General features: G+C 44.0%; 1 protein-coding gene across 1 annotated transcript; it reads left to right on the top strand.

Annotated features, from left to right (window-relative positions):
* Nucleotides 1-302: 302 nt before the first annotated feature.
* On the top strand, nucleotides 303-4,605 carry LOC132993569 (GTPase IMAP family member 8-like). Its single transcript, XM_061063468.1, has 3 exons — nucleotides 303-391; nucleotides 620-1,417; nucleotides 2,093-4,605. The coding sequence occupies exons 1-3, from the start codon at nucleotides 379-381 to the stop codon at nucleotides 2,791-2,793; spliced, it is 1,512 nt and encodes a 503-aa protein (XP_060919451.1). The 5' UTR covers nucleotides 303-378; the 3' UTR covers nucleotides 2,794-4,605.
* Nucleotides 4,606-21,310: the final 16,705 nt, after the last annotated feature.

The following is a 21,310-nucleotide window of genomic DNA, read 5'->3' as shown; positions in this document are numbered from 1 at the left end:
TTATGCTATACACATGCTACAGCAGAGAGAAATCCGTGCACATGAGCAAGGTTATGTTTAATGTGAGGTGGCCTAAATATCTAGCAAATTAATTCAGTGTCCTCCCATGACAAAAAGCACATGGATATTTTTAACATAGTTCTGCTATGAAGTGCAAAAAACTCTACTTGTTGAAACGTGAGAAAGAAGCACTGGACCAATAGCTTATTCATTCCTTAAGCTGTGGTATGCACTTCCTTAACAACAAAACTGTTTGGTCACACAAGAAATGTTGTGATAAGGAAACAACTGGTTTTAGAGCCAGAGGATCCAGTTTCTTAGGTTAACTTGAGCAGACAAGAATCACAAAGCTGACCTGTAGGAGCTCCTGCAAGAAACATGGCAAAACATAGTAAGTGATTCTTGGTGTTTGCATATATTCAATGCTATTTATCACTTATAATGAATTTGCAATTTAATAGCAATTTTAGCTGTTAATACCTGATAGAAAAACATGCAGCCACGTCATATAAAAAGCTGAACTTACCCTAAAAAGAAACGAGAATTTTAATGTCATTTGGTGTGTGCATTCACAACCATTTCCAAGTCGTTAACAAGTCATATCTGTGTGGTTTTGCAGACGGTGTGAGGAACACTGCTCAGATGATGGTCATATCCTCAGTGGAGGAATGGTTCTCCTTTAAGTCTCTGCTGCAGAACTGCTCTAACGAAAAACACCTCCAGCTAACTTTTAGTTCCCTGGGATCAAATCAGGTCTGTGACTTGGCAGTGGATGGTCGCTCTTTCAGCTTGCACTATGCAGAGTTAAAAGAAGACCTGACACAGGAGGCCATCAGGCAGGCAATAGAAGGCTGCTTTAAGTCCTGCACAGACAGGATCTGCACTTTTCTGCTGCTGATAGAAGGTGGACATTTTACAAAGAGGGAAAGGAGAATGATTGAGATTCTGCAGGCCCACTTTGGAGCCGAGGCTCTGAAATACTTGGTGGTTCTCTCTCTGGAAGATGGAAAAGTTGCAGAAACAATGGATGATGCCCTCCTGGAGTTGATAACGACGTGCAATAGAAGGTACTCTCAGATCACAGCAGCAGCAGCACATGAAAAACTGTGCTCTCTACTCGACACGGTGGACCAAATGACGGGCTACACTGAAGCCATGCTGACTGAGGCTAAGAGACGGAGCACAGAGGACGCAGCCATGAGGATGCTGAAGGAGAAGGAGCAGGTCTTTAAGATAATGGTTCAACGAGAGGAGGAGAGACGGGCCAAAGAGATGGAGGAGCTGATGGCAAAACATGCAGAGGAAAGAAAGAAGGAGGCAGATGAAGGAAAGACATTTGAGAAGGGAAAAGAGAGCTTGGAGGAGCCCGTGGTGAGCCACAGAGACAGGCTGCAGCTCCAGATGAATGCCACTGAAGGTAACTTGTATTTTTCTCTGAACTTTTTTACGTTTAAATCAGAGATGGGGGACAATAAGTGTATCGTATCATAAGTACAATTTATAGATCAATATTACCTTTATAGCCCAAACACTTAGATCTGTATTTTTAATATGTAAAACAGTGTAGATGAATGATAAAAAAAAAACATATTTTTCCCTGTTGTTTTTGTTTTATTTTATAAGTAAGCAGTAACCAACTAATTAGAAAAAAATAACCAAAGTATTTATCCTGTATTGGTTTGTAGAAATAAGATAGAGAACACAAACAAACACGATGCAGAAACAGTCAAATAAAGATAAATTATTCCTGTAGGAGATAAGAGGCACATTTTTTTGTTATTGTAAAAATTGGCAGATGATCCTACTGAGGAATAGTTTAATGAATCTGTTTATCTGTCTATTTTGGATCAAATAGGGAAAAGATTTTATTTAGAAAAGTAAAAAGGAGTAAGTAAATATATGTCAACATTTCCACCACTAGGGGGCGGTATAGTTGCACAATAATAGCAGCAACAACAACTGGAAAAGACTGAAAAGTGTATGCCTTAACAAACATGGAAAATTAACATCTTGTGTAAATATTTTTTAGGTTCAAATCTTCCAAAAATTCTTGCTAACAGCTTGTTTTCTTGTTTTCTTTTTCTGCATGTAGATAATGATGACACAAAGAAGATGTCGGTCATCCTGTTGGGTCTCTCCGGCAGTGGGAAGTCTTCAGCTCTCAATCTAATTTTAGAGAGAACAGGTAATAAACACTCAAACGATGAGTCGAGTCACGAGGCCCCACAGACCTTGTGCTGCGAGAGAAAGCAGGTGTTAGCAGCGGGGAGGAAGCTCGTCCTGGTGGACACCCCCGAGCTGTGGGACGAGGACGAAGTGGAGGATCTGGAGCTGGTCAAAGACTGTTTGTTGTTGTCTTATCCTGGACCCCATGTCTTCCTGCTGGTGCTCCAAGTGGGCCGCTTCACCCGGGGCGAGAGCGAGCTGCTGCAGCGCCTGCAGAAGATCTTTGGACGAGAACTTGTAGAGTACGCCATCGTCCTCTTCGTCAGCTTCGATGGCAGCCAGAAGATCGACGACTACGTGATGGAAGCCCATGCAACCCTGCAGGATCTGATCAGGAAGTGTGGGAGCCGGTACTATGTGCTGAATGCTGCAAAGTCCCAGAATGCTTTGAGCTGCCAGCAGGTGGAAAATCTGCTGTCAGGTATCAACAAACTGGTGGCTTCACACGGGGGCCGGCCTTACCCAGTGAGGAGATTTACTGAGCAGGAGCTGCAGGAGAGGAGAAGAGGGATCGAGGAGAGGAAGGAGGGGGCTTTGGAAATGAACTACTTATTGAAAGACGATTGATTTTAAAAATATCAAATGTACGATGAATTATGCAAAACAATCAAATGCACAAGGAATCAGTTCTGCAGGGATTAAGAAATATATGTTTTTCATTGCAACAGGGTGGTGCTTTGGGTGTTTTCTGAACTAAACATTGGAGCAGAACACATCATCTTTTTTTATGTCTTTGTTTATAAGCACATGGGTAGAGCTGATAGGGGGGAAAATGTGTTTGTACTTTCCCATGAGTATGAGGACTAATCTGACTGGTTTATGAGATTTGTGTGTTGATATCTTGATTACTTAACAGTTATTTCCTCAAACCGTATCTGTCAGATGTAATTTACTGAAAAACAACATACAGATTTATTAAAGCTCTTACAGCGTAAAGAAGGATTTTTGTTTTTTTAATCAAATGTGCTATAATGTCATATGTTTTCATATTTAACAGTTCATCTGCTGGATACACACAGCATTTGCAATACGTTTTAAAGGTCACCTATGATGCAAAATACTCTTAACCATGTTTTTCTAACACTAATATGTGTCCCTAGTCTGTCTACAAACCCCCCAATTATGAGAAAAGTCCATCCTCTCCGTCTTCTGCCTGCTCCATTTTTCAGAAAATGTGTGCTCAAACAGGCCGTTTGGAGACACAGATCACAAAGGGCAGTAACAGCTCCCCCAGGTGGGTGACACTCCCACAGCTAGGTGTTTGTTCTGCACTCACTTTTTGGCAAGATACTTCACAGACATGTTTCTGGTACCTCTAAGAGATTATTTAAACTTGTTGGAAAGGAGTATAATGTGTGACCTTAAAGGAAAATTCTGTTTATTTGGTAACACTTTATATTAAGGTGCTTGTAATAAGCATTAATAACAGGTAATAAGTCACTTATAAGACCTTATTATGTTCTTATTAACACAAATAAGACTATATAAGTGTTAATATAGGCATCATTAACAAATTTATTATGTCTTTTGAGACACTTATAGGCTCTTATTAGAAACATACTAACACTTTATATACCGTCATGAACATTTATAAGATGTTTATGAACATTAATAAGACTTCATGAGTGTTAATTAAACTCTAAATTAATTTCTAATTGGCTTGTAAGATATTAATCAACACAAAGAAACTTGTTTATAGACCACTTATCAACATTCATAAAATGTTTATTGACATTGATAAGACTTTATTAGGTTCATATTAATGCCTTATAAAGGTTAATAAATACTTTATTATGCACTTATTAAGAGTTAATAAAGTTCCTCTGCAGGTACTGGATCTAAAGTGGGAACACTACTTATAAAGGTTAATAAATACTTTATTATGCACTTATTAAAAGCTCAGTGGGAACAGGGTCCAACTTTTAAGTAAACGCAGAAACAAAAAGGAGGTCTATTGAACTTCCACTCAAACAGTTTTTGAAAAGAAAAAGGCTACCACAAATACAAGTATTATCTTTAACGTTAACTGTAAACAACATTATGAAAACATTTGGTGTGTCATAGCTACCAACATATCAAGTTCAGGGAAAAAGCATAGTTGTTTTTAACCCATGTTACTGTAAATAAAGTGTTGAAGGTGGACAAACATCAGAAGACTAGGACACCTTGAGCCCAAGGTCTGAATACCAGTCAAGAGATGCACACAGGAATACATGTATGTAAGGAACACAAATATTGCAGGACAAGATTACAATATACAATTTACTAATGCAATTAACAACTTAATTAATAAAGTGTGCACATGAAATAAAACAAACATTTGAAGTGTCTAAGCCCAGTCTTTTTCGTTGGGGATCAATCCAGGTGTGTGTTTCTGTTTAATCTGTGCTCTATGAAGTAGCGAAGGAAGTTCTTCATTAGAAGAAACAGTCTTCTTAATCCCACTTGAGGTCTCGAAGGTTGGGCTCACTATCCAGTTAGCTGCTCGACGTTCTATGGTGGATGCTCTTGTCGGTGGATGGTCTTCTGGATGAGCCCAAAATCCGCATTTTACCAAAACCTGACCTACAGACAGGTCACACCACCCCTATAAAGATAAACATGCACGTCAGCATCAACACAGGCTTCATCTCAATTTAAGCACTTAACATTTAACACCAAGCATTAAAATAACATCTGTTGTTATTCACAATTTTCCATTAGCTCTGTTGTACTACAAAAAAGGTTAAATATTTTCTTTATCAATTTACTGTTGAGCTTTTTATTGATTAAACAACATAGGACACTTTACTGTAATAACTGTACTATGAAACACTGAAGTTCTGTGTGAGAGACTCCACAAAAGAGAGTGAAATTAACAAGAGGGAAAACACTTTCATCATAACTTGCATTAAACTATTCCTTACTCATTTACATACATACTGTGGCACCCTTCATGGTGTCAAACCTTTGCTCTTACAGATCACAAAAAGCCTGAATAAATACTACATTTTTCACAAAACAAAAGCTAACTGATTAGCAGTGGCATATGACATTTTACATGTATCTTGTTAGCATCGCGGCTAACGCTAATTGCACAGGACTAGCCATTTTTCAATACACCTGTTAGCATCGAGGCTAATGCTAGCTTAACGGATAGCGGATCCAGCCTTGATCAACAGCCAATATTGTGTTGTTTTTTCAACCTACCACTGAATACTTTGGAAGTTTGTACCCTCAGTCAGGACAGAAGAGTTGGATTTAAACTAACACGCATGTTCTCAGCAGAGATCCTATTCATTCATTTTTTATTATTATTTATCTGAACAGAGAGCTTATTTTTCGGCGAGATTTTCTCCCGCAGCCGCCCTGTCTCTCACGCACCCCTGAGACCGGGGGCCAGGGAGAACATCTCGCGCGAGATTTTCTCCCGCAGCCGCCCTGTCTCTCACGCACCCCTGAGACTGGGGGCCAGATCTTTCCCTCTTTCCCTCTTTTCTATCGTGAAAAGCATGAAAAAGCCAGAAAACAAAAGCAGAAAAACAGCAAATTATACAAAAGACAAAAATTGAAGGGGGCAGTGGTCACCACCGATATTCAATAGGTTCTTCTGTATGACTTTAAATGTATACTGCACTTCCTTTTGGTAGGCAATGTTAATTGCATACAGCATACCCATGAGCATAGCTACCATATGCTACCAATAGCCCTTCATGCCATGCTGCTTGATCTGATGCTCCAGGACAACCTCATCTTCTATCACCAGGAGGATGCTGATGTTCATATGCTTTGTTATGCCGTCCTCAGTGTCTGTAGATTTACAAAAGACAGAAAAAATAGATATAGCTGTAAATTGTTTGTAATACTCTCTGAGAAACAAAATTTTTAGCCGGCAGATCCCCCTATAATCCTTCACTCTGTGAGTGAACTGAGCACAGACACAAAATATGGCAGCGCCCAGTAAGACCTCAGGGTTTCTCTCTTCCTGCAACCCTAGCCCTGTGGTAACACTTAGGGGAGTTTACAGTCAGCTGAATCAGCGCACTTGACATAACACTGTGACAAAGTGGGTGAGCAGCTCTTCTCTTAATCACCACTTGTCACTTAAGTCTTTATTTATTTATAATAATAATAATAAATTAGATTTATATAGCACTCAAAGACGCTTTGACAGGAAACAACAACAAAAAACAAAGCAAAAACTAACAGAACAATACAAAATAGAAATAGTGTCAAGGGAAGAGGATGAGAGTCAGTGGTTGTAGGTGGTGATGAAAAGATGAGTTTTTGGGGATTTCTTGTAGGAAGTGAGTGTGGGGGAGTCTCTGATGTTTTTAGGGAGAGAGTTCCAGAGGGTGGGAGCTGCAATGGAGAAGGCCCTGTCCCCCCAGGACCGAAGGTTGGTCCTGCGGGGGGGGGGGGGGGGGGACAGGAGGTTTGCATCTGCAGACCTGAGAGTGCGGGTGGGAGTGTGTCGGTGGAGGAGCTCAGACAGGTAGGGGGGAGCCAGGTTGTGGAAGGCTTTGTAGGTGATGATGAGGAGTTTGAAGTGGATACGCTGGGGGATGGGGAGCCAGTGGAGGTCATGAAGGACAGGGGTGATGTGATCTTGGGTGCGGGAGTGTGTGAGGAGACGAGCAGTGGAGTTTTGAATGTATTGAAGTTTCTTGAGTGATTTGGATGGTGAACCATAGAGGAGACTGTTGCAATAGTCTAATCTGGAGGTGATGAATGCGTGGGTGAGGGTCTCTGCAGCTGAGAATGAGAGTGATGGGCGGAGGCGGGCGATGTTTCTGAGGTAGAAAAAGGCTGTTTTGGTGATTTGTTTAATGTGTTTGTCGTAGGAGAGGGTTTGGTCGAAGATGACACCAAGGTTATGGATGTGGGGGGAAGGGAGCACTGTGGAGCCATCGATGGTGAGGGAGAAGTTGTTGGTGGATTTGATGAGGGATTTGGGGCCGATGATAATGACTTCTGATTTGTCGCAGTTGAGTTTGAGAAAGTTGGTTTGAAGCCAGGATTTTATTTCAGTGATGCAGTCAGTGAGGATTGAGTGAGTGGCAGGAGTGATGACTTTGGTGGCGATGTGGAGCTGGATGTCGTCGGCAAAGCAGTGGAACTGGAGTCCATGGCGGCGGATGATGTGACCAAGGGGGAGCATGTACATGATGAAGAGGAGGGGACCTAGTACTGAACCTTGGGGAACACCTTCGGAGAGAGGAGCAGTGGGGGATTTGCAGTGGTTGATGCTGATGAACTGGTATCTGTCCGAGAGGTATGATTTGAGCCAGGAGAGTGCAGTGCCAGTGATGTTGAATGTGGTTTCAAGGCGGGAGAGAAGGATGGAATGGTTAATGGTGTAAAAAGCTGCGCTTAGGTCCAGTAGGATGAGGATGTTGAGGTTTCCGGCATCAGAGGAGTGGAGAAGGTCGTTGGTGATCTTGAGGAGAGCTGTTTCGGTGCTGTGGTGGGAACGGAAACCAGATTGGAATGATTCATAGAGGTCATTGGCAGAGAGGTGAATTTTGAGTTGTGAAGCAACAGCACGTTCCAGAAGTTTTGAGAGAAAGGGGAGGTTGGAGATGGGTCTGAAGTTGTTTGGGATGTCAGGATTGAGTCCAGGTTTTTTCAAAATGGGGGTGACAGCAGCAAGTTTGAGAGATGGTGGAACGGTACCTGTGGAGAAGGAGGAGTTAATTGTTGAGATAATGAGTGGGGATAGGGTAGGAAGGCAGGCCTTGACAAGACTGGTGGGGATGGGGTCCAGAAGGCAGGTGGAGGTTTTCATTCCTGTTGTGAGGTCAGAAAGCTCTGCAGAGGAGATGGGGGAGAACTGAGACAGGGGCTGACAGATTAAGGGGGGCAGGTGGAAGAAGGGGGGACAGATACAGAAGGGGCTAGGTTGTCGTAGATGGTGTCTATTTTTGTTTGGAAGAATGACAGGAAGGAGGTGCATTTGTCTGCTGTGAAGGATTGGGAACCGTTGTCCAGAGGGTTGAGGAGTTTTTTGATGGTGGAGAATAGTGATTTAGGGCTCCTGGAGCCAGACTGTATGAGATGGGAGTAGTAGGTGGATCGGACGTGGGAGAGGGCATCTTTGTATTGTTGGAGGTGATCTTTGTAGGCTTGAGCGTGTACAGTGAGTCCGGTTTTGTTGCGTAGTCTTTCCAATTGACGGGCATGGGTTTTCATGTGACGGAGGTCAGGAGTGAACTAGGGAGCAGAGTGGGTGAAGGAGATTGTTTTGGTTTTTAATGGTGCGAGCTGGTCGAGGCAGGAGGAGAGAGTGTGATTGTAGTAGTCGGTGAGGTCAGAGGGAGCGGTGAGGTCACGGGGAGGGAAGGCAGACTTTTTGTCCATGAGGGCAGATGATAGAGCGGAAGGAGAGACATTGTTGAGTTAGCGGAAGTGGATTGAGCGGTTTTTGTTTTGGCAGGGGGGTGGGAATGTCAATGTTTATGTTAATAGCTAAGTGGTCGGAGATGGTAAGATCCATGCCTGAGAGGTGATTTATGAAGAGACCAGTGGAACAGACTAGATCCAGGATGTGACCGCGGTTGTGGGTGGGGAAGTTGACATGTTGAGTTAAGTTGAAGCAGTTCAGTATTTCGATGAATTCAGTGGATATTGTTGAGTTTGTGGAGTCCAAGTGTATGTTAAAATCACAGAGGAGGAGGATGGAGGGAGAGAGAGCACAAAGCTGGGTCAGGAAATGAGAGAAGTCGGAGAGGAATGATGGGTTAGGCTTGGGAGGGCGGTAGACAACAGCCATGACCAGCTGTGTGGTGCCAGAGTGTTTAAAAGCAAGTGAATCAAATGAAGTAGCAGGAGGAAGGGAGATGAGGCTAGTTTTTATGTCCTGTCTGTGTATGACTGCAATGCCACCACCTCGGCCCTCAGTGCGTGGTCTGTCTATGTAAGTGTATCCATTTGGTGTGGTCAGGTTGAGTGAGAGATAATCCAGGGGCTGTTGCCAAGTTTCAGTGAGACAGAGGAAGTCCAGTTTATTGTCCAGTATGAATTCATTGAGAATGTCACTTTTGCTGTTAAGAGACCGGGTGTTAAACAGAGTGAATTTCATGTGGGTTTGCATGGTGTTTGTGTCCAGGGGAGCTCGAGGCAGGACTCGTAGACAGGGAGAGTGCGTCTGCTCGTTGTTGTGATGATGACGTAGTGGGGGTGTGTCGGTCCGCTCAGCTGACCAGAGTGATGGGATGGAGTGGCCATGCTGGCTAGACCGGGAGTAAACAAACTTGCGCCGGGAGCTTCTGTGGATGTATCTTGGTCGTCGTAGTAGTCTAAAGGTTTTAATGGCGGAGATACATGCAGGAGTGGAGTTATTGTTGAGTTTGAGCAGTTGTGAGACGGAGTACTTCACTGCCATGCCAGCAGAGGATGTTGGTTCGCTAATCCTGGAGTTGTTAGCCGGTAGCCGCAGGCTTGTCAACCAGAGTAACAGGCAAGTCAGGGTGGTCCACAGCATAGCAGTCAGTGGGACTGAAGTGGTGCCGAATGAAGGATGTCCAGACGAACTGTAGAGGATGACTGGGTGGAGGCGGAAAGTAGAGGACGGGAGGCAGCCGAGTCAGTTGCCAACAATAGCTGCATTAGCCTCAGTGACCGGAGCGAAGGCTAGCTAGGCTAGCCGCGGGAGCGGACTAGCAGCCGAAGGTCAGGGGCCGAAGGTCTGAAGCCGGCGTTGACAGGTGCCGACGACAGGTAGGCTATGTGAACGCTCAAAAGAAACTATAAAGTGAGATTTAACCTTTAGGATTAAACTGAGGTTAAATCATAAGACACAAGAGACGGCGGGATAGGTCAAAGTAATACAGCAATAATCAAGAGTAGTGTACACTTAGGCTTAGCTGGAGAAGCGGCGAACAAACATGCCAGCGTCCTCTCCGACCAGCAATCGGGTTCTTAATCAATTGTACTGATTGTTACTGATTATTACTGATTGTAATATGTTGAAATTTAAAAAAATAGAAAGAAATGCAATCAGAAGTTTGATTGTTGAGGATGCAAACAATGATCTGATCTTCATATCACAGCTGTGAGGGCATTAAACTGCAGTATCACCATGTCATCACTGCAAACATTGTAGCCAAGACTTCTGGATTTTATGCATATGGATCGGATGCATCCTTTCAGGAAATGAATTGTATTTAATATCAAATTACATCATTAATTACAGTTGTGTATTTAGCTTTAATTTATTTTTGCTTGTGTAACATTGCAGCACTTACTTCTATCCCTGGTGTGTTTGTGTTAGCAATAAGTTACAGTTCACTAGTGATGTTACGTTTGACACCGAGGCTTTGAAGCGTGTGTCGAGTAGGAGGGGCTTTTCTAGCCGAGGCCCCGTATCGAGGCTCGTGTCATTTTCAGAGAAGCGCGTCATCAATGACAAACGAGGCCTCACTTCGAGTAGAACTACGTCATTGATTTGTTTGTGTTTCGGGTTGTGGATAAAAGGAAGCGAAACCCACTTGTCATGTCTCCTCGTGAGTTTGCGTTAGTTGGTTGTTGAGAGTTGGAGTTTTGGTTCTGTTTTTTGGAGAAATGGAGCCTGCCAGAAAGAGGAAAATGTCTCCTGTTTGGGAGCATTTTGAGTTATCATCTCCCAATAAGGTAAACGTTAAAACAAGAAATTTCTTTGCTGGTATCAGGAATCGAACCCAAGCCTGTATGTCAATGTGGCGTTGCCATAACCATTATGCTACAAAGCTTTCATGTATTGCCAAGCTGAATCTCTTCGATTAGTTGTCACTATTTCCGTCACTATCATCACTATCTGTGTTCATTATTGATGGCTTATTATTTTGATTTGAAGGTGAAGTGCTTTAAGGATCTTTCAATCTTCCTTTTTTCCTGGACTTGTAGTTAACATAGATCCTCAAACTTGTTGAACAATAGATTTATATATATTATTGTTTCATAGGCTATATCTTGATAGGAAATCATAAAAAAAGATCACCGAATGATAATATGATTATATTAACTAAGGTATGTTATAAAGTAATATCACGTGAATCCTTATTGGTTACCGCAGTAGAACAATTTGCTATAACATGTCAGTAATGCAATGGCATGTCATGTGATCAATAATAATTTGGCTGCTCTAAATTGTTTTGACCAGTAGGTGTCACTAGTGTACACTGTGTTAAATGAGGCCTCGAGTAATGAATCTATTTGCGATACAATTGGCTGGAAAGCCTCATTGCTTCACAAAGCCTCATTTCACCATCACTACAGTTCACATCAAAGCATAAATTAACTTAAAGCAAACATACAGTCTTGACTTAGTTCAGTCATTTTTATTTAGTTTCTGGAACTGCAAAATATCATTGATTGTCTTATCCATACTTACCTCTGTTTGTTCTTTTGTTCAGATTCCCATGTGGTTCCATGCAGCTAAAAGGGGATAGGCCAGCACTTCCTGGGTATTTATCAGACTGATGATGTCATTGCTGACATCACTGGGGCAGACCATTTTGAAGGGGTTTTATTTCTGAGAAATGTTTTCTTTCTAATAATTTCTTTAATGTTTGAGTTACTGGTAGAATGTAATTTAATTATTTAAAGTTAATTTATTTGAGTAAATGATCCGAGGTTAATTTAAGGGTTCATGTAGATTTCTTTGCTTTAAGAGAAAAGTGTAAACCCACTACTTGAGTTGTGCTGCACCCAGCTGCGGCCATTTTGTTAATGGGGCCATCTATAAAGCCAGGAGACATGTGCTCTTGCATGAGGAGAGGTGAGGACATGCTGCCTTTAACATGTTTCTTAGTCTGATTTAATCATGAAGTAAGTTGCCTTATTTACATTGAACTTTTGTTGTTTTGTTAAGTTAACACGTGTAATCACTGTATACTCACCTCTTGGAAAATCTTCTTCTGCTGAGTTGCCTTTCTACAACCTTCCTAGACAGTTGTGCTAACTACTTTACAAACATTGAGATTGACATTTCTTTCCATGTATCTAGCGATGTGGAAAATTCCAAGCTTCGGTCTGCAGGGAGTCAGACTTTTTCTGACAAAGTCCAATCAATCAATGTGAACACTAGTGTGCCAATTTGTAAGTGTGGAACTGTTGTTTTTTTTTTTCAGATACAGGCAGATCCCAGTCTCTCCTCCTCCTCCAGTAGTTCAAACTGGAGTGTTGTTGCTGATGAAATGGTTATCCTGTTTTGATCAGAGTTATCAAACCATCCTGCTGCTTCTGGTCATCTCAGTAAGTTCCTCTCGTCTCTGACTCACTGTTTGCTATCTGTCAGGGGCCTGTATCAGAAAGAAGGTTCAACAAATTCTCAGGCTGTTTTTGAAACATCTACTATACTTGAGTACGTACTGATTTCTCTGGCAAAATATTCAGTAGATCATCAGACCAGTCTTCGCTGACTGTTTCCCACAATGCAAAGCGCCAGGTCAAAGATTGAAAAGACGGACAGCTATGGTACCAGAGAAAATAAATACACAAATCAGACAATTTAACCAGATATCGCAATCTCTGCTCCTCTGTATACCTATTGAAAATAATTAATTTAACTGATTCTATAGGATTCTGATGAGTCACATACTTTGCATTTCAGAAACTGAAGTGGACACCATTGATGTTTACCTGGACGGACAGTTTCTGGTGGTCTGTGAAGAAATGGAAACCTTCATTCAGACATCAGGTCTGTTTTTTGAGTCCATACCTTAGTTGACATCTTGTTGATTTAAAGTTATATTAAGTTGACCTCTTTTATAGGCCTAGTTCTTATAATTTGTTTTGTAAACTAGAGGTACTTATATGCATATGGACATTGATGACTCTCTTAATTATGAATGGGTAAAGTCTGCCATTCTTGCTAAATATTACATTAATCCTGAGACTTACAGGCAAAGATTCTGCTCCCTGGACATCAACCCTGATGAGAGCCCTAAAGAGTTGTATGTGATGCTCAAGGAGCTCTTTGGGAAATGGATCCAGCCAAAAGGTAAAAGCATCCAAGAAGTAAGTGAAATAACCATCCTACAACAATATTTGAGAATGTTGTCCCCTGAGCTTCAGGTATCGATCAAAGAGCATGACACAGATTCAGCAACGGGGACTACCAAGCTGGCCGATGTCTCTGTGGCTGCACGGAAGAAGGGTCAACCATGGAGCTACAATGCATGGAGGCAGACAAAGGACAGCCACAAACCAGCCCAACAGTTCCCACAGGGGGAAGCATCCAGTGTGGGTAAGCCTCCCATGTGGGAGGGGTCAGCCAGCTAGCAGGCCAACAAAACCCTCCATCAAAAAGCTAATTTGTTATTTACGTGGACTTGAAGGCCATACTAAACTCATCTCAGTTAAGATGACACAAATGTGCTTAAAAATGATTTTTATATTAAAATGCAAAACATTGAAGTTAATGGAACCATTCTTAGGGCCTTGCTTGACTCTGGGAGTGATTAGACACTGGTACACAGGAAGTTTGTACCACCCAACATTGTCAGCAGCAGTGACACCATCCTTATCTGTTGTGTTCATGGAGACGAGAAGCCTTATCCAACAGCTGACATCTACATTAAGGTAAAAGGTCAAACTTACCATTTGAACATTGGGGTTGCTGATAATCTGCCTTTTAATGCTGTTCTAGAAAGAGACCTACCAGTTAAAAGCAGAAAGTGTAACGCTGTGGTAAACAGAATGCAGGCCATGCAATCCAATGAGCTCCTTTGCAATGAGGAGTTGGAGACCACACCTGGGAAGTCTTGGAAAACCCGCAGACAGAGAAGGCACAAGAAATTCCAAAAGACAGTGATGACACCACCAACCAGCACTGAGCCAGAGTTACCACTAGGGTTTCAAGTTCCAGGTAATATAAGTGATATGCAGAAAACTAATCCGTCTTTGGTCTCTCTTTTCCAGAAAGCAAAGGAAAAGGAGCCGGAAGCTGAGTTGGACATCGTAAGTGATGAGTATATCCTGCAAAACTGCTTGGTCCCTAACAGTCTCCCACAAGAGAATCCTTCTCACCAGGGTAAGAGTCTTTATAAGACACACTACATGTGAAGGCCTGTGTCTGGCCATGAAATGTTTGTCTGATTTCACCTATGGCTTTGATGATGTCACCAGCTGTAATAATCCCAATGGATTTCATTACCTACAGAAAGATGTGGTTCTTCTTTTTTAGGCATTGGTAGAGAATATGTGTTGTGTTTTTGTCAACAGGGATATACAATGTGTTTCTACTCATGTAAAGATGGGTTTTTCCACATTTCAAACTTTGCCTTATTGTTGACCAAATGAAACATTAATTTTTCTTTTTGTCATCACAGCCATAGAAAAAATGGATGTAGGATCTTTGAAAGAGGTTAGTCGAGACCCTCTTCTGTTAGGGTTATTTTTTATTTTCTGATAAGCAAAATTTTAATCCCACCTCGCTACACACTCGGCTCCAGTCTCAAATCAAGATAGACTTCTGCTCAAGCAATGATTACCACATCAAGGGCTGCAGTACAGTGGTGATGTTCAGTCTGGGCCATGCAAACACTTGGTGAGTTACTGTTTCATTATGGTGCTTGAAAAAATTATATTCACGGGTGTATCCATGAATTAAACTGTATTGGAAGATATCCTTGCTGCCTTGTCCATCTTATACGTTTATCACTGTTGTTTTTCCGACTGCATTTTAAACTGGGTTTGGCTGTAATATTTACTGTCAGATATTCCCTCTGGACACCTTTTGTGGAAAAAATTTACACACAAAATCTGTAATATTTGCTTTTTCTATTTTGCTGTTTTTCTGGCATTTTAACTGCTTTTGACGGTAGAGAATGAGCAAACTAGGGGTCTGGCAGGAGAAACTCTGGGTGCAGTCTGTGAAATTTGGCTCTTTTTCAGGAGTTTTCTGCAAGTGTGAAAGCCTTGTAAATAAACTTTTTGATTTCTAATGGGTTAAAGAGAGAATAACTAATAGAAACACAACATGAAAGTTAAGAGGCCTGTTGGAAAAGATTGTGTGACGATTGTTTAATTTCTCTTTCTATGTTTTAAAGAAGTGAGGAAGATGTTGGTGGTGGGACATCTGCTGTATGTTCTTGACAGTGAGGTGAGTTCTTTGCTCTTAATTGAAGCTGTGATACACATCTGGACAAGTATTTGAGCCTCTTTTTGTTGCTTTCTTTTGTCTGGGTAAGTACACTGAGTCTTTGGGACCTTCACTTCCTGGTCATGATTCACTGTTGGCCCGATGTGGCCGTTCATGACTTTGAACTAACCACAGAGTGCGACTCTGCCTCCATGTATCAGTGATGTAAAACATACTACAGCTGTGATTTATACAGAGAAATGGGACTTAAAAAATGATATATGTTTCACAGCCAAGAAAAAAGCAGCATGAGGATGATTACACTGACTACACAAGACGACTATCAGGTATTTGTACAAACGCTTTTAAAGAACTGTGATGTGATTTTCACGAGGCTGTCCTGAACTCAACATAAAGCTTTATGATTTTTCAGATCAACTCACTGCAAATATGATTTCTGCCTCGATGAGTGTTTGTTACTCTGTGGATGTGTCTTCAGTCTTCTGTCTCGTCCAGACAGAAATAAACATGGTAAGCGATCAACATTTATTACAGTGGTAAATGGATCTTGCATGCATTAAATGTAAAGATTTCTTCACATTAAGTAACATATTTTGCACACAAAGACGCCATCGTGCCAACATGCTCATCCTCAGTTGGCTCGAAACATCACTTAATAAATCCTTCAAATGGGAGCTTCTTGTTGTGTAGATCTTGTTTTTGCTTTCCTTGCCTGCTCAATACTTAAGAATGTGATAAAGGTTTTAACATACTAAGCGGTCTTTGTTTTTCTTTTGTTTCTCAACAATAGTCGAAGAGAGCTTATTTCTTCTGTCGTCGTCAGATGCTTCACAGAGGGTTTGCCCGAGAACAGGTACTTAACTTTATTTGGATGCAATGTTTGGATGTTTCTTCATTTGTAAAATATTTTTTATGAAAATGTTGTGTTCGCACTATATTATAAAATGCCCATTGTTTCACAAATACTCATCTTCTCTCTCCAGATGCAGTCATAAAACATTTAAAGCCATCCCTGGGCCGTCTGGGACAATTTCTGCTCCCTGCCCTGTTTGATGTTGTTAGTTCTGTTACACTAGTTATTTGTATTTATAAGAAATATAGTTTTTATTTTTAAAATAAAGGAATGCTGTTGGACTTAAAGAAAACTGGCACACATCTTTATATTTATGAATACTGTCTGCAATATAAGGGTCAACCAAAATTGTTATGGCCAGCTCTGTGTCTACAACTCAAAGGTCACATATTATGCAAAATTTGGTTTACATAATTTAAACTTGCAACTGACATATAACCACATAGTCTAGTCCGAACCAATCACAGTTAAATGTACACATGCTGACTGAAAGCATTGCTTGTCTGCATAAATAAAATTTTATTCTGACGACAGCAATGTGATTGTTGCAAATCCTTTCATTGGGATAACGATGTAACTGCACTTACTTGCACAGCCCTATAGCCTACCCTGACCTTTGTTTTAAATTTGTTCTTTTTAAGGAGGATAATTATGATTCCAAAGAGGTGGAGAGTCTCAAGTCCCTGGTGTCTCACCTCCGTCAGCTCCTGGACCTGCACAAGAAATACGACTGCAGACCTTCCCTTTCAGTCTCTGAGAAGGTGTGTCTTTCATGAAAAACCCATTTTATGATGTACAGTGGGTATGGAAAGTATTCAGACCCCTTTACATTTTTCACTCTGTTTCATTGCAGCCATTTGCTAAAATCAAAAAAGTTCATTTTATTCTCATTAATGTACACTCAGCACCCCATCTTGACAGAAATGTAGACATTTTTGCAAAGTCATTAAAAAAGAAAAACTGAAATATCACATGGTCATAAGTATTCAGACCCTTTGCTCAGTATTGAGTAGAAGCACCCTTTTGAGCTAGTACAGCCATGAGTCTTCTTGGGAATGATGCAACAAGTTTTTCACACCTGGATTTGGGGATCCTCTGCCATTCTTCCTTGCAGATCCTCTCCAGTTCTGTCAGGTTGGATGATGAACGTTGGTGGACAGGCATTTTCAGGTCTCTCCAGAGATGCTCAATTGGGTTTAGGTCAGGGCTCTGGCTGGGCCAGTCAAGAATGGTCACAGAGTTGTTCCGAAGCCACTCCTTTGTTATTTTAGCTGTGTGCTTAGGGTCATTGTCTTGTTGGAAGGTGAACTTCCGGCCCAGTCTGAGGTCCTGAGCACTCTGGAAGAGATTTTCTTCTAGGATATCTCTGTACTTGGCGGCATTCATCTTTCCTTCAATTGCAACCAGTCGTCCTGTCCCTGCAGCTGAAAAACGCCCCCATAGCATGATGCTGCCACCACCATGTTTCACTATTGGGATTGTATTGGGCAGGTGATGAGCAGTGCCTGGTTTTCTCCACACATACCGCTTAGAATTAAAGCCAAAAAGTTCAATCTTGGTCTCATCAGAGCAGAGAATCTTCTTTCTCATAGTCTGGGAGTCCTTCATGTGTTTTTTGGCAAACTCTATGCGGGCTTTCATATGTCTTGCACTAAGGAGAGGCTTCCGTCTGGCCACTCTGCCATAAAGCCCCGACTGGTGGAGGGCTGCAGTGATAGTTGACTTTGTGGAACTTTCTCCCATCTCCCTACTGCATCTCTGGAGCTCAGCCACAGTGATCTTTGGGTCCTCCTTGGGCAGTTCCTTCGACCTCATGATTCTCATTTGCTCTGACATGCACTGTGAGCTGTAAGGTCTTATATAGACAGGTGTGTGCCTTTCCTAATCAAGTCCAATCAGTTTAATTAAACACAGCTGGACTCCAATGAAGGAGCAGAACCATCTCAAGGAGGATCAGAAGAAATGGACAGCATGTGAGTTAAATATGAGTGTCACAGCAAAGGGTCTGAATACTTATGACCATGTGATATTTCAGTTTTTCTTTTTAATAAATTTGCAAAAATTTCTACATTTCTGTTTTTTTCTGTCAAGATGGGGTGCTGAGTGTACATTAATGAGAAATAAAAAGAACTTTTTTGATTTTAGCAAATGGCTGCAGTGAAACAGAGTAAAAAATGTAAAGGGGTCTGAATACTTTCCGTACCCACTGTACAAGTGTACGACGGAGGATTAGGGCCACGCAAAAAAAGAAAAATCCAAAATGAGATTGAACTTGTAAATTTACGATATTGAAGTCGTAAATTTACGTGAATAAAGCTGTAAATTTACAAGATTTAAGGAGGCCCAAATCCTCCGTCGTACAAGTGTATAAGATTCAAACAAATCAGAAAATTGACAGCACGAAAACAAGGGAAACATTGATATAATAAATACAAACATATTTAGTGTCATGTTTTATTTCAAGACAGAGATAATGCTTTGTGGTGTATCATGAATTAAACTGTATTGGAATATATCTTTACTGCCTCGTCCGTCTTATACGTTAATCACTGATGTTTTTCCAACGGCATTTTTGGTTTTGGCTGTAATCATTCTAATTGAATTTGACAGGGAAGTGTTTGGAGTTCTTTGTGATTCTCGCCGCCACAGTGGAAAGCAATATCCTGCCTTGTGACAAGCTTCTTCTACAGTATATCAAGGTAAGACAACACCACTGCTAGAACCCTTGTGCCCTCCTCAAATGTATTCATATTTTTCAATTATTTTCAGGATTGTAACCCTTTAAATGCTAGCGTGTTAGTTAAATAGTGATTAGAGTCTTGTACAGGACTAGCAACAAAGTTGATTTGCTTTGTTGCAGAAATGTACAAAATCTGCAATAAAATCATCAATTTTTGTCTTTTGTATAATTTGCTGTTTTTCCTGCATTTGTTTTCTGGCTTTTTATGCTTTGCACGGTAGAGAAGAGGGAAAGAGGGAAAGAGGGAAAGAGGGAAAGAGGGAAAGAGGGAAAGAGGGAAAGAGGGAAAGAGGGAAAGAGGGAAAGAGGGAAAGAGGGAAAGAGGGAAAGAGGGAAAGAGGGAAAGAGGGAAAGAGGGAAAGAGGGAAAGAGGGAAAGAGGGAAAGAGGGAAAGAGGGAAAGAGGGATCTCCCTGGCCCCCGGTCTCAGGGGTGGGTGAGAGACAGGGCGGCTGCGGGAGAGGAATCTCGCGCGAGATTGCTCTCCCTGGCCCCCGGTCTCAGGGGTGGGTGAGAGACAGGGCGGCTGCGGGAGAGGAATCTCGCGCGAGATTGCTCTCCCTGGCCCCCGGTCTCAGGGGTGGGTGAGAGACAGGGCGGCTGCGGGAGAGGAATCTCGCGCGAGATTGCTCTCCCTGGCCCCCGGTCTCAGGGGTGGGTGAGAGACAGGGCGGCTGCGGGAGAGGAATCTCGCGCGAGATTGCTCTCCCTGGCCCCCGGTCTCAGGGGTGGGTGAGAGACAGGGCGGCTGCGGGAGAGGAATCTCGCGCGAGATTGCTCTCCCTGGCCCCCGGTCTCAGGGGTGGGTGAGAGACAGGGCGGCTGCGGGAGAGGAATCTCGCGCGAGATTGCTCTCCCTGGCCCCCGGTCTCAGGGGTGGGTGAGAGACAGGGCGGCTGCGGGAGAGGAATCTCGCGCGAGATTGCTCTCCCTGGCCCCCGGTCTCAGGGGTGGGTGAGAGACAGGGCGGCTGCGGGAGAGGAATCTCGCGCGAGATTGCTCTCCCTGGCCCCCGGTCTCAGGGGTGGGTGAGAGACAGGGCGGCTGCGGGAGAGGAATCTCGCGCGAGATTGCTCTCCCTGGCCCCCGGTCTCAGGGGTGGGTGAGAGACAGGGCGGCTGCGGGAGAGGAATCTCGCGCGAGATTGCTCTCCCTGGCCCCCGGTCTCAGGGGTGGGTGAGAGACAGGGCGGCTGCGGGAGAGGAATCTCGCGCGAGATTGCTCTCCCTGGCCCCCGGTCTCAGGGGTGGGTGAGAGACAGGGCGGCTGCGGGAGAGGAATCTCGCGCGAGATTGCTCTCCCTGGCCCCCGGTCTCAGGGGTGGGTGAGAGACAGGGCGGCTGCGGGAGAGGAATCTCGCGCGAGATTGCTCTCCCTGGCCCCCGGTCTCAGGGGTGGGTGAGAGACAGGGCGGCTGCGGGAGAGGAATCTCGCGCGAGATTGCTCTCCCTGGCCCCCGGTCTCAGGGGTGGGTGAGAGACAGGGCGGCTGCGGGAGAGGAATCTCGCGCGAGATTGCTCTCCCTGGCCCCCGGTCTCAGGGGTGGGTGAGAGACAGGGCGGCTGCGGGAGAGGAATCTCGCGCGAGATTGCTCTCCCTGGCCCCCGGTCTCAGGGGTGGGTGAGAGACAGGGCGGCTGCGGGAGAGGAATCTCGCGCGAGATTGCTCTCCCTGGCCCCCGGTCTCAGGGGTGGGTGAGAGACAGGGCGGCTGCGGGAGAGGAATCTCGCGCGAGATTGCTCTCCCTGGCCCCCGGTCTCAGGGGTGGGTGAGAGACAGGGCGGCTGCGGGAGAGGAATCTCGCGCGAGATTGCTCTCCCTGGCCCCCGGTCTCAGGGGTGGGTGAGAGACAGGGCGGCTGCGGGAGAGGAATCTCGCGCGAGATTGCTCTCCCTGGCCCCCGGTCTCAGGGGTGGGTGAGAGACAGGGCGGCTGCGGGAGAGGAATCTCGCGCGAGATTGCTCTCCCTGGCCCCCGGTCTCAGGGGTGGGTGAGAGACAGGGCGGCTGCGGGAGAGGAATCTCGCGCGAGATTGCTCTCCCTGGCCCCCGGTCTCAGGGGTGGGTGAGAGACAGGGCGGCTGCGGGAGAGGAATCTCGCGCGAGATTGCTCTCCCTGGCCCCCGGTCTCAGGGGTGGGTGAGAGACAGGGCGGCTGCGGGAGAGGAATCTCGCGCGAGATTGCTCTCCCTGGCCCCCGGTCTCAGGGGTGGGTGAGAGACAGGGCGGCTGCGGGAGAGGAATCTCGCGCGAGATTGCTCTCCCTGGCCCCCGGTCTCAGGGGTGGGTGAGAGACAGGGCGGCTGCGGGAGAGGAATCTCGCGCGAGATTGCTCTCCCTGGCCCCCGGTCTCAGGGGTGGGTGAGAGACAGGGCGGCTGCGGGAGAGGAATCTCGCGCGAGATTGCTCTCCCTGGCCCCCGGTCTCAGG

This window comes from Labrus mixtus, chromosome 18, assembly GCF_963584025.1.
Source record: "Labrus mixtus chromosome 18, fLabMix1.1, whole genome shotgun sequence".
In the NCBI taxonomy this organism is placed as follows: domain Eukaryota; kingdom Metazoa; phylum Chordata; class Actinopteri; order Labriformes; family Labridae; genus Labrus; species Labrus mixtus.
Note: the sequence above shows the minus strand (reverse complement) of the source record. Positions and strands in the feature narration are given on the sequence as shown.